The sequence below is a fragment of the Oncorhynchus mykiss genome, chromosome 11 (genome assembly GCF_057628025.1).
Source record: "Oncorhynchus mykiss isolate SJ-2025 chromosome 11, ASM5762802v1, whole genome shotgun sequence".
NCBI lineage: Eukaryota > Metazoa > Chordata > Actinopteri > Salmoniformes > Salmonidae > Oncorhynchus > Oncorhynchus mykiss.
The window spans coordinates 11,436,052-11,449,983 of NC_143032.1; the positions used below are offsets into that span (position 1 = coordinate 11,436,052).

Here is a 13,932-nt window from a genome sequence, read left to right on the forward strand (position 1 = left end):
CTTCATGTTGAGACTCGTCCTGATTTGAGCGACGTCGTGGCCCTCGTCTCACTGTCCGCATTCATCATCGTTGTCTCAGTCTTCATGTTGAGACTCGTCCTGATTGAGCGATGTCGTGGCCCTCGTCTCACTGTCCGCAATCATCATCGTTGTCTCAGTTAGTCTTCATGTTGAGACTCGTCCTGATTGAGCGACGTCGTGGCCCTCGTCTCACTGTCCGCAATCATCATCGTTGTCTCAGTTAGTCTTCATGTTGAGACTCGTCCTGATTGAGCGACGTCGTGGCCCTCGTCTGACTGTCCGCAATCATCATCGTTGTCTCAGTCTTCATGTTGAGACTCGTCCTGATTGAGCGATGTCGTGGCCGCAAAGACAGACAGACCTGGTATAATGATGGTGGGAGAGACAGAGCCTGGAAGACTGAGACGGTGAAGGAGGGAGACGAATGTAACCGTCGCCCCGGCATCTCATCCATCATTTGGCAGTTGGGAGAGGAGGAAGACTGCCTGCCATTCCTCATGTCTCCTTAACATTCCCCCTTACCTGTCCCTCCGCTATTCATGTCTCCCTTCTGCTATCTCAAAGACACGGCCCCTGTGTTGTTTAACAGTCTCACTGAGGCGCAGAGGAAGTTTGCTTGTGTTCCTCCGTAAAAACATGGATGCTGTGTTTTGCTCTTTAATCTGTTTAACAGCTTCTATATTTGAAGCCAATGGTCCAGATGTTAAACACTTACTCTTCTATTATTATGTTTGTTCATGGCATTTCAGACCAAGGCCTGAAGGTGCTGTTTTGGTCCTCCTTGGGTGGTCCTTCTAGGTTCCCACGGTTTTTGTTTTTTTCCCTGGTGCCCCATGCCCATACAGCTCGCTTTTGACGGCCACTTTAATCCGCGGGCATCCAAGTCGTGGCGGGTGACTGCTGAAACAAGAAGTGGATGGATGGGTGGGTGGATGGGTGGACAGTGACTGGAGATGGCCAAATTAGGGCATTGGAAGAGGGTAAAGCCGTTGACGGCGTGCTGCTAGAACTCATCTACCTGAGTGGAAACCAGATTCTTCTTCTCCCCTCGGACTCTGTCCCATCTCCTGGGTTGTGTACGCCACTGCTATGTTCCCATTAGTAGGATGTCCACTCGGCTGATCAAGTGTATCGCCCAGCTGGGAAGTAGAATGTGTGGGTGACAGGAGGGAGGGAGACGTATCGAGCAAGTGGCCTCCCTGGTGCATAAAGTGAATGGTTGGCCGGGGTTTGCCAGAGTCTGTGAGAAGCTCGATATGACATAATATGATTAATTACTTCTGTTGTTGGGGTCAATGAGCCTGTGTTTAAACAGCAGATCATCTCTCAGCCTAATGCGTTTTACATTCTCACCCTTATTGATAGCCAAATAATGAAGTTGTTATTAGCCGCACACTCCCGTCAATGTTTCAGCGATATATATGGTCTCCCGGGGCTTACAGAAGACATCTGGCAGATGATGCAGAGCATTTATGCTGGAATAGATTTAGAGGTTTCACACCTGTAGGGAAGTGGAACAGCAATGGTTCCCAGTATTCACATTTCAAGAGTGAATACAATAAATGTTGGAGGAAAAAAAACAGATTTGTTTATAAGTCCAGTGAAATGGATTTCATATGCAAAAGCTGTCCACTGTCATTACTTTAGAGCAGCCACAGACTGAACTAGAGGTCGACCGATTAATCGGAATGTTTTCATAACAATCGGAAATCTGTATTTTTAGACACCGATTTTGCATTTTATTTTATTATTTTTTACACCTTTATTTAACTAGGCAAGTCAGTTAAGAACAAATTCTTATTTTCAATGACGGCGTAGGAACGGTGGGTTAACTGCCTCGTTCAAGGGCAGAATGACATTTTTTCACCTTATCAGCTCGGGGGATCCAATCTTGCAACCTTACAGTTAACTAGTCCAACGCAATAATGACCTGCCTCTTGTTGCACTCCACAAGGAGACTGCCTGTTATGCGAATGCAGTAAGCCAAGGTAAGTTGCTAGCTAGCATTAAACTTATCTTTATAAAAAACAATCAATCAATCATAATCACTAGTCAAGTACACACGGTTGATGATATTACTAGATATAGAATAATCTGACTGAGCATACAAGTATCTAAGTATCTGACTGAGCAGTGGTAGGCAGAAGCAGGCACGTAAACATTCATTCAAACAGCCCTTTCGTGCGTTTTGCCAGCAGCTCTTCGTTGTGCGTCAAGCATTGCGCTGTTTATGACTTCAAGCCTATCAACTCCCGAGATGAGGCTGGTGTAACCGAAGTGAAATGGCTAGCTAGTTAGTGCGCGCTAATAGCGTTTCAAATGTCACTCGCTCTGAGCCTTGGAGTGGTTGTTTCGCTTGCTCTGAATGGTTAAAGCTGCTTCGATGGTGGCTGTTGTCATTGTGTTCCTGGTTCGAGCCCAGGGAGGAGCGAGGAGAGGGACGGAAGCTATACTGTTACACTGGCAATACTAAAGTGCCTATAAGAACATCCAATAGTCAAAGGTTAATGAAATACAAATCGTATAGAGAGAAATAGTCCTATAATTCCTCTAACTACAACCTAACCTAGCTTTTTTACATGGCACATATTGTATTTTTACTTTCTTCTCCAACACTTTGTTTTTGCATTATTTAAACCAAATTGAACATTTTTCATTATTCATTTGAGGCTAAATTGATTTTATTGATGTATTATATTAAGTCAAAATAAGTGTTCATTCAGTTTTGTTGTAATTGTCATTATTACAAATAGATTAATCAGCCGATTTATTTTATCTGCTTTTTTGGTCCTCCAATAATCGGCATCGGCGTTGAAAAATCATAATCAGTTGACCTCTAGACTGAACCATGTCAGAAATGTCAAAATAGCCAGTCAGTTGATGTCATTGAAAGTGACTGAAGAGTGCCATAACGTCATCAATTCACAACCATTACAATGAACTATGATGAACACACATTTCAAGTGGCTGATGCAACCGACAGAAATGTTCTCCCTCAAACTGTAATGAAGAGAATGGTCTTCTCATCTAATGTATTAAAGAGTAATTTAGGCTGAGAAAGAAAATGGTACGGTCCTGTGTGGCATGTGTAACTGTATGGCTGGTGGAATGACTTTGACTCGGAGCTTGGCAATTCCTTTATCCCCCTGGGATCCCGCTCCTTTGTTGTTCTCCCAAATTATTTTGGGATTATCCTAATCTCCCAAACCTGGAGGCTGTCTGTTTTACTTGAGTTGAAGCCCAACACTGTGAGGGCCTATCGGTCTGGCTGTTCTCAGCTCTCTGCTGATGTAGGTAATGTAGAATGTAGATGGCAGCAAGTGACATGCTTCCCTTGCTCGCCCTCCTTTCCTTCCCCTCCCTTGCCCTCCTTTCCTTCCCCTCCCTCGCCCCCCTTTCCTTCGCTTTCACTCCCTCCCTCGCCACCCTTAGCCTCCCACGATCTCCTTTTCCTTCCCTCACTCTAGTTACCCTCCCTTGCTTTTTTCCCCTGCCTTGCCCTCCTTTCCTTCCTCCCTCGCCCCCTTTCCTTCCCCCCTCGCCCCCCTTTCCTTCCCTTTCCTTCCTCTCCCTCGCCCCCCTTTCCTTCCCTTTCCTTTCCCTCCCTCGCCCTCCTTTTCTTTCCTTGCCCTCCCTTTCCCCCTTGCCCTCCCTTACCCCTCTTTCCTTCACTCGCCCGCTTTCCTTTACCTCCCTCACCCTCCTTTTCCTTCCTTCCCTTTCCCTCTCTCCCTCACCTCTTCCCTCCTCTTCCCCTCCCTCGCCCTTTACCTTGTCCTCCTTTCCTTCATTCCCTCACCCTCCTTCCCCCCCTTCCCTACAAAAACCTGTTGTTGATCTGTGATTTCCTCTCTTTCAACAGAGCCTCTGCAATATATTGGGACCTTGGCTCACAGCCTGACTGTACCGCAGGGCCCAGTGCAGTTCAGTGCCTCGGGCCCGTATACCATTTGTAACGCTCTGATTCCACGCCAGAGCACATAATTGCAAGGTGTTAAGGGAAAACGTGTGGTGCAAAGGCTGCTATCTGGAGCTGGAGCAAGCTGGGGCAATACACGGCCTGATAAGCATCTCCCAAATGGAGGCCATTAACCAGGGAAATCTCCCTGCCTCCTACTTTCTTTCCTCTAGAATGAGAGCACGAGGGAGAAAGCAAGAGAATAGCTTTCTGCCACTGATGATGACATGAAGATTGACAGCCTTTTAAAAGCCTTTCTAAAGGCCTCCCAAGCTAAATTCTGACAGCTAAGAAGGCTCCTCGACACCTGGCTGGGTCCCTCCTGATAAACAAAAAGGAAAATGAGGCCTGGGCTGGTATGGGCCCATCCATCCCAAACAGGCTTAGTAGCAGGGTTCTCAATGCCCAGGCTCACATCGGTGGTGCAGCCGGGGAGAGGGAGATAGCAGGCATCAGGTTTTAAATTGCCTGAGATTGCTTTTGTGCCTGGTGTTCTCTTGGGGCTGAGGGGTAGACAAGACGCTCATAAAGACAGGAACACGCCACCAGGGCCCACCAAGCCCAAATGCACTCTCTGGGGTTTCCCTAACCAGAGAGGACTGTGATGTTAGAGGCCATGTAATTGCCCAGCTGGGATTGGGGGGTGGTATTATTTCTACAATTTTATGTCAAATGTCCTGTTATATATGAACCTGTTAGGGGTAGAACAGGACATGCTGTTTGCTTCTGCATTGCTTGCTATTTGGGGATTTAGGCTGGCTATAGCACTTTGTGACATTTGCTGATTTAAAAAGGGCTTTATAAATACATTTGATTTGCTAGGATAGGAATGGTAGCAAACCACATCTGCTCAGGTCTTGCACTGTTGAATTGAACAGATGGGCTTTCAGTTTATGGGTATGACTCCTCATCAAGGACAGCCATTTTGTTGTTTTTCTGTGTGATGGACATGACAATTTGAGTTTGCTTTAGCTTGTTTAGGCAGCTTTTCTATTTTTTTATATATGGAACTACTTTGAAATGCAGGATCAGCAACAAAGGTTGCAGTTTTAGTCAGACACAAATGCACAGCAAATTTCCAGAAGTATGAAAAAGAGCAAAGTGCAGCACATATCCCATGTTCAAGAATAACTACTGGAGTGGTAGCCGGTCCAACAATAAAAGAGCTTTCAAGCCGAAGCTTTAATGTGTTACAGAGGAATGGGTACCATCGTGAGGAGGATTATTGATTGTGGCCGGTGGCTCATTGCCGTGAAAAGACGGATGGAGTTTTAAAAATGCACAACGTCTGACTATAAAGACCAATGGAGCCCCTCACACACGAATCATCTGAAATATTTACCACATAAATCTGGTAGCAGCTTTAATGTAGCTTTAGTCTGTTTGCTTGTTTTATTTTTTTCTTGAAAGGCCGAAAAGATGACAGGGAAGAAGCGTTATCGATCGAGGAGGATGGCGGATTGAGGGAAACAGTTGTCCTCTGAGGCCCGTCAGACTCTTTCATGTACACCCCAACGTCTCACTAAAGCATTGCTCGCTCCTTTGCCCAGGCATCATTTAAACTGGCTGTCTACATAGTTTAGATTTATGGCTCTGGAGAGTCTGAAGGGGAGAGCAGAGGGGATGTGTGTGTGTTTTTGCGTGTGAGTGTATGTTGGTCTGTGCATTCCTCTGCCTTCTGTTTTGGTTGTGTGTGTGCAATCTGAGGATGGCTACACTAAACAAAGTAGGAGGTGATTGGGCTAATTTGAGTCCAATTGTGTAGGAGATCCACAATGTTCATTGAAGTCAGCAGTGCCTCAGTTGTGCTGCTATTGGCAATACAATGCCAAGACCTACAGTCGGAGACCAATGAATGTATGCCCCATGACACCATGGCGATGTTAAAGCAAATAGCAGGGACCCAAGAACACTCCACCCGGGAGGTCTGTTCTCTGTCAAGCCCAGTCAAAGCAGAGTCTTGGACACATGCTGTATTATAGGATCACTCGTACAGTTGAAGTTGGAAGTTTACATACACTCAGGTTGGAGACATTAAAACTCGTTTTTCAACCACTCCACAAATAACTTGATAACAAACTATACAGTAGTTTTGGCAAGTCGGTTAGGACATCTACTTTGTGCATGACACAAGTCATTTTCCCAACAATTGTTTACAGACATTATTTCACTTATAATTCACTATCACCATTCCAGTGGGTCAGAAGTTTACGTACACTAAGTTGACTGTGCCTTTAAACAGCTTGGAAAATTCCAGAAAATTATGTCATGTCTTTAGAAGCTTGTGATAGGCTAATTGACATAATTTGAGTCAATTGGAGGTGTACCTGTGGATATATTTCAAGGCCTACCTTCAAACTCAGTGCCTCTTTGCTTGGCATCATGGAAAAATCAAAATAAATCAGCAAAGACCTCAGAAAACAAATGGTAGAACTCCACAAGTCTGGTTCATCCTTGGGAGCAATTTCCAAACGCCTGAAGGTACCATGTTCATCTGTACAAACAATAGTATGCAAGTATAAACACCATGTGACCATGCAGCTGTCATACCGCTCAGGAAGGAGACGCGTTCTGTCTCCTAGAGATGAACGTACTTTGGTGAGAAAAGTGCAAATCAATCCCACAACAACAGCAAAGGACCATGTGAAGATGCTGGAAGAAACGGGTACAAAAGTATCTATATCCACAGTAAAACAAGTCCTATATTGACAACCTGAAAGGCCACTCAGCAAGGAAGAAGCCACTGCTCCAAAACTGCCATAAAAAAAAAAGCCAGACTACGGTTTGCAACTGCACATGGGGACAAAGATCGTACTTTTTGGAGTATTGTCTGATGAAACAAAAATAGAACTGTTTGGCCATAATGACCATCGTTTGGAGGAAAAAGGGGGGGGGGCTTGCAAGCCGAAGAATACCACCCAACCGTTTACGCACGAGGGTGGCAGCATCATGTTATGGGGGTGCTTTACTGGAGGAGGGACTGTTGCTCTTCACAAAATAGATGGCATCATGAGAGGGGAAAATTGTGGATATGTTGAAGCAACATCTCAAGACATCAGTCGGGAAGTTAAAGCTTGGTCGCAAATGGGTAATTACCCCAAGCATACTTCCAAAGTTGTGGCAAAATGGTCTAAGGACAACAAAGTCAAGGTATTGGAGTGGCCATCACAAAGCCCTGACCTCAATCCTATAGACAATTATTCTGACATTATACATTCTTAAAATAAAGTGGTGATCGTAACTAACCTAAAACAGGGAATATTTACTAGGATTAAATATCAGGAATTGTGAAAAACTGAGTTTAAATGTATTTGGCTAAGGTGTATGTAAACTTCCCACTTCAACTGTATCTGAGAGCAGGCTTTAGTTGCTGTTGGAAGAGAGACCAGAGAGCTTGGCTCTTTTAAAATGCATTACAGGGCCAGTTTGAGAAGCAGACGGTGTTGAAAAGAAAAGGTTTCAAAAACACAATAGTGCAAAATGACCCTTGGAAAGGTATTTTATGAAGGAGAATTAAAGAATCTGAGATCAATCAGAGTACTTTCCTGCCACAGGCTATCAAATCAATCAGCCTACCTGTGGCAGGATAGATGATCCTCTATCAAACCAAAATAGTGGCGAGAACGTTGCCTTTCGTTTTGTGTACTCTGTACGCCTCATATCAGTGTATCTGTATTAAACTGGCGAATCGGCCATGCAGCTGAACCACCCTGGCCGCCAAAGAAAGAGTTGTGTGTTTACTCCCTCTCCTTGTTGTCATCAAGGCGCCGTAATCTTAACGCCCGAAACGGCGTGATCTGGGGAAAAGGCCCACTGGTGAACTCTGTCTGCTGATAACGGGAGGAGTGAGATAAAAAACATCGCTCCTCGCAGCTGAGTAATGATAAAAATAAAAATAACCAGAGTTTGTTAATCTACGAGGAAGGGAAGAGCAACTTTTTCTTGAGGGGTGAATAGAATATCCTACATCTTTTTGGCGCTGAATGCTGTGTCCACCTCTCTCGCTGCTTTCTGTGTGTGTGGATCAAACCTGGGTTCAAATACTATTTCAAATCTCAATTACACATTTAGAAGGAAGAGTTCAGTCTTTTTTTTTTACAAGACAAGTAGCGGAATATTGGAATGTATTTGGAAATACCCTTGGAAAGTATTGGCATGTATTTCACAATACTCATTCTAGGGCTGGGATGATAAAAGTATCGCAAAACTTGTTAGTGTCGTGGCAAGGAAACAAAAAACTAAGTGGATTTATTCCCCAGGGCAGTAATTGGGGACATTGCCCTGTGTAAGGTGCTGTCTTTCGGGTGGGACATTAAATGGGTGTCCTGACTCTGTTGTCAGTGAAGATCCAATGGCACTTATCGTAAGAGTAGGGGAGTTAACCCTGATGTACTGACTAAATTCCTAATCTGTCCCTCATCCACAGCTTCCAATTGGCTCATTCATCCCCTGTAACTATTCCTCAGGTCATTGCTGTAAATGAGAATGTGTAAAAGATCCCAGAAATGTATTGTATGCACAAAAAGCTTATTTCTCAAGTGTTGAGCATACATTTGTTTTTACATCCCTGTTGGTGAGCATTTCTCCTTTGCCAAGATAATCCATCCACCTGACAGGTGTGGCATATCAAGAAGCTGATTAAACCACATGATCATTACCCAGGTGTACATTGTGCTGGGGACAATAAAAGGCCACTCTAAAATTTGCAGTTTTGTCACACAACACAATGACACGGATGTCTCAAGTTTTGAGGGAGTTTGCAATTGGCATGCTGAATGCAGGAATGTCCAACACAGCTTTTGAAAAGGAGTGGGACATCATGCCACAATCAACCACCTGGTCAACTCTATGCAAAGGAGATGTCGCACTGCACACGGCAGATGATGGTCACACCAGATACTGACTGGTTTTCTGATCCATGCCTCTACCTTTTTTTTGTAAGGTATCTGTGCCCATCAGATGCGTATCTGTATGTAAAATCCCTATATTAGAGTATTGAGCAGTGTGTGCAAATGTGCCATGTAATGTATCAGTTGAATGTTTTTCAGAGTAACTTCACATGACTTACATGTAGGTATGACATGGTACTCTAACTCGTTCACATGGCTTGTTCTTTGTCCTAGTGGTCTGTTTGCAGTGTGCTACACAACCTTGTTGGAATGGAGGCTTGTGATCCTGTTGGAAATCCCCTCTAGTTTCCTCTCTGCCAACTCTCTCTGATAGTCCCTGATATGACCTTTGAACCTCTGCTCTAGAATATGTTGTGTACAGTAGACATGACAATAACCGTCAGTACCAAGCAGAAGGAGCTTATTACTTCACCCGGTCTCTGAAAGCCTAGTAGATACCAAATGGCATCAGAATGAGGAAATGCTACATGGTTCTGTCATGGCGTTGCCCTCTTTGGGTATCCCCCTCTCTCTGTCTCCTACAACCAGGCTGCTGTGGTCAGAGAGGTCGTAAATTCCTGGAGGAGATTATCTCCTCATGGCCACAGTATAGAGAGAGAGAGAGTAAGTTTTCATAGAGAGAACAAAGGAATTTCTTCCACCTCACAGAACTTGAGGTCCGAACAACATTTACGTTCTGAAGAAGGTATAAAAGATCGGTGAAGAATCCACTAACTGGTCCGTTCTGTACAATTTTGTGAAACTCATGGGAGACAATACGTCCACATTACAATAACGCTGTTTATATAATAGCCTCAGTCGTGAGGCTTACATCTAATTGTTGTATAAGATGAATGAGTGAGGATGATACTGTTAGAAATTGTATATGATTTTGGACTGTAGAACTACCCATCCCGGATCCGCTATATTTGTCATCAGCAACGCTGAATAGCATAGCGCAACAGTCCAAAAATATTACTAGAAAATATTCATATTCATGAAATCACAAGTGAAATATAGCGAAACACAGCTTAGCCTTTTGTTAATCCATCTGTCATCTCAGATTTTGAAATGATGCTTTACAGCGAAAGCAATACAAGCGTTTGTGTAAGTTTATCGCTATCCTAGCATAGCATTATGTACACTTAGCATCAGGAAGCTTGGTCACAAAAATCAGAAAAGCATAAAATTAATCGTTTACCTTTGAGCTTTGAATGTTTTCACTCACGAGACTCCCAGCTAGACAGCAAATGTTCCTTTTTGTTCCATAAAGATATTTTTTATATCCAAATACCTCCGTAAGTTTGATGCGTTATGCCTAGGAATCCAAAGGAAATAGCGGTCACAACAACGCAGACAAAAATTCCAAATTATATCCATAATATCGACAGAAACTAATAATAAAGATAATATATCAACCGGGACACTTGGCTTTTCACTAGGACCGGGAGGAAAAATGGCTACCTCTCTGTGTTGCGCAAAAATCACACTGAGAGCCAACAACAGACTACTTACGCAATGTGGACGTTTACGCTCATTCTTCAAAATAAAGGCCTGAAACTACGTCTAAAGGCTGTAGACACCTTAGGGAAGCCACAGAAAAAAGGAATCTGGTTGATACCCCTTTCAATGGGCAATAGGGATGCATAGAAAGACAGGGGTTTCAAAATAAGAGTCACTTCCTGATTGGATTTTTCTCAGGTTTTTGCCTGTTTTTGCAGTTCTGTTATACTCACAGACAATATGTTTACAGTTTTGGAAACTTTAGTGTTTTCTAGAGTGTTTTCTATCCTAAGCTGTCTAGCATCTGGTCCTGAGAAATAGACAGTTTACTTTGGGAACGTTATTTTTGCCCCCTAGTTTCAAGAGGTTGAAGGAAACTCCAATTCCCTAAAACATTTCACTAAGTCATTGGCACGCCCCCAGGGGCACAGACAGGACCTGGCTTCATGAGACAGCCCTTTTCTGCTCTTCCGAATAAAACCCCCACATGGGTTTTCTATCACCAGACCAGCTTAACTCGATAACGAGAGGGCCAAGGTTTGAGACCAGACTGCTGAATATTTTAACCATCCCACGTGGATAAACTCTTAGACAATCGTTACCGACAGAATATGAACACGTCTTTGATATTAATTACTAGTCTGCAGCTAGGAGTTCGGTATCATTGAACGCGAAGACAGAGACCGAGAGAGAGGGCAGACAAACTCTCCAACAGAAACAAACTTTTCAACAGAGATCCCGACAACACACTGAGTGTAAATATATATATTGATTGCAATTATTCCCGAATGAGTGAGCGTTCATGTGCAGAGGATTAGCATTTCAATTGTTATAATTATCAACTTTGTAGGGTCTCATCTCAGTTGACACCCACTTCCTTTTTGTCCACCAAGCCGATTTACTGGTTTATCCCACTAGGGAAACTCCGTTATCATTTCCTTGTAACTATCTACTGTTTTGTTTATGAATTTCTGTGAATTACTTAGTTAGTAAATAAATTATTTAAGACAATTGATGTATGGATGACTCGTAGTGAAGACTGGGTTCATGCAGATAACCAACAATTTACGACATTTGGAATGAGACTAACGTGAGGTAAAGAATAATTAATTAATCAGAAGACTATTGATCAGATATGAAAATATCTAAGTTATATTAGGAAAATTATAACTATATAATCTGAATATTTTCCTTGGTGCCCCGACTTCCTAGTTAATTACAGTCACATGATTAATCAGTTTAATCGCGTAATAATAATTACAGAGAGTTATTTGATAAAGATTAATCTTTAGTTTAATGATACCAAAGACACGACAGTTACGTCAAACTCAGAGCGAAGCAGCTCCAAGAAATATTCTCAGTGTTGTTGCTGGCTGGTTGGCCACGACAGTTCTTTCCTATCCGCACAGTATACAACAAGCGCTTAAATTACACCCATCTTGGATACATGCATCTTGGATTCAGCTTTGACATAGTGTCACTAAATATATTCATCCGCCCAATTTTCAAGGAATAATCTCACCCGTGCAGCCAAAAAAACACCGCATAAGGATCCGCCCCCTTTTCCCCCAAAATTTTTGCCTAAAATGACATAAGCAAATCTAACTGTCTGTAGCTCAGGCCCTGACGCAAGGATATGCATATTCTTGGTACCATTAGAAAGAAAACACTGAGGTTTGTGTAAATGGTAAAGGACTGTAGGAGAATATAACCCAGATGTGGTAAAAGATGATACAAAGAAAAATAAAACGTTATTTTGTAAAAACATTTTTTACCATCTTTGAAATGCAAGAGAGAGGCCTTAATGTATAATTCCAGCCCAGTTGCAATTTAGATTTTGGCTGCTAGATGGCAGGAGTGTATGTGCAACGTTTTAGACTGATCCAATGAACCATTGCATTTCTGTTCAAAATGTTGTTTCAAACTGCCCAAATGTGCCTAATTTGTTTATTAATAGCTTTTCATGTTCAAAATTGAGCACTCTCCTGAAACAATAGCATGGTTTTCTTTCACTGTAATAGCTACTGTAAATTGGACAGTGCAGTTAGATTAACAAGAGTAAGCTTTCTGCCAAGATCAGAAATGTCTATGGGAAATGTTCTTGTTACTTACAACCTCATGCTAATCGCTTTAGCCTGCGTTAGCTCAACTGTCCTGTTGAAGCAACACCGATCCCGAAGAAGTTAAGGGTACGTACATGGAAAGGCAGATTTACACACTTCCTCTTTTCAATATGTCAATAGTGATATTTTCTTTGTTGATTTATTCACTCTTTCCACGATAGGTGGTTGATGATAAAATTCTCTGCCCAAATCACAGAATGTCACGCCGGGTAATAAACAATATGTGAGCAACACTCCGGCATAAGGGAAGCTGTTTCATTTTACGGTGGCAGGCAGGCCTTTGTTCAATCACCTCAGAACTTGCTTAGACTTGAAAATACACTGAGGAAATTGCACATGGCAGCAGATTTATATTCAATCCTTTTTATATGGATGTGAGAGGAAGTTGAATCCAATCAAAAGTCGGCCTCCCTCCCTCACCACTGCCAGGTATATAGATATCAGTTACAAGTAGTTGTGACAGTTGGGGAATCTGTCAGTGCTCTGAGCATTGTAAGAAAGACTATTGTCAAGTTGTGGTAGGAGTTGGCATTCTGTTGTGTTTCTCAGTGTCTTTGTGGTTGTCCTAGTGCCAGGAGTGCCTGTTACCATAAGGAGCAGGGGGGGGGGGGGGGGGGGGGGGGTTGACAAAGCCTCCTAGTGATAGAGTTCAGGTGATATCCTGGCCTGTAGTGGCTGTGATGACATTGGACAGCCATATGCTATTGTACTATGTGTAACTGCAAACAAGCTACAAGACTCGTTTTCTATATTTAGCTTTCCTGTATTCTTTTGTCATCTGTCTGTCTCTCTGTCCGTCTGCCTCTTACTTACGTAGTATGCCTTATTGAATGTGTGGTTGTAAATCCTGTCTTATTGTGTTCCTCAGGTGACTGTAACTTTGAGAGGCCCTACACGGCATGCGGCTACAACCAGGGTAAGGATGACCACTTTGATTGGGAGCAGGCCAACACCAAGGTGAGGCCGTCGCCCAACCCCTGGATGCCCACAGGTCAGTCACTTTTCATCCCCCCCCACCACCAAACAGAAAGCCCCTAAAAAAACAGAACCCATTCAACCTAATGACACACTCAATAAGCATTTTCTCTTATAGTCTTATCAGGGGTAATTCTCCCAGAGAGAGAAATCCCCCCCCCCCCCCCCTCCCCTGGGAATGACTGTCTTCTACAGATAAGGTGGTTCCTTTTTTAATGTTTACTCTCTTAAAGAAAACACAGCAGATTTATGCTCTGCTCAGCATTGGGCTGTATTCAACGTTATTACTCTCCCTTTGTTAGGCCCCACAACTCATTACCTCCCTCTGATGGGGCAACGATTGTTGCAGCGAAGCGTTGCGCCAACGCTGAGAAATGGCTTGGCGATGGCGACTGCTAGGACCCTTCTAATAGGGTCTTACAACTCATTCACTCCTGTGTGAGCAGAGGTTTCTGTGGATAGA

The 13,932-nt window shown here is 43.3% G+C and overlaps 1 protein-coding gene across 12 annotated transcripts in view; it reads left to right on the top strand.

The window, feature by feature from the left end:
* Nucleotides 1-13,932, top strand: part of LOC110535264 (receptor-type tyrosine-protein phosphatase mu) — a 304,962-nt gene that overhangs the window by 49,337 nt on the left and 241,693 nt on the right. For all 12 annotated transcript variants that reach the window (XM_036934853.2, XM_036934855.2, XM_036934858.2 and 9 more), the window contains exon 2: nt 13,363-13,485. In XM_036934853.2, the coding sequence (XP_036790748.2) occupies nt 13,363-13,485 (123 nt within the window). The remainder of the gene's footprint in view (nt 1-13,362; nt 13,486-13,932) is intronic.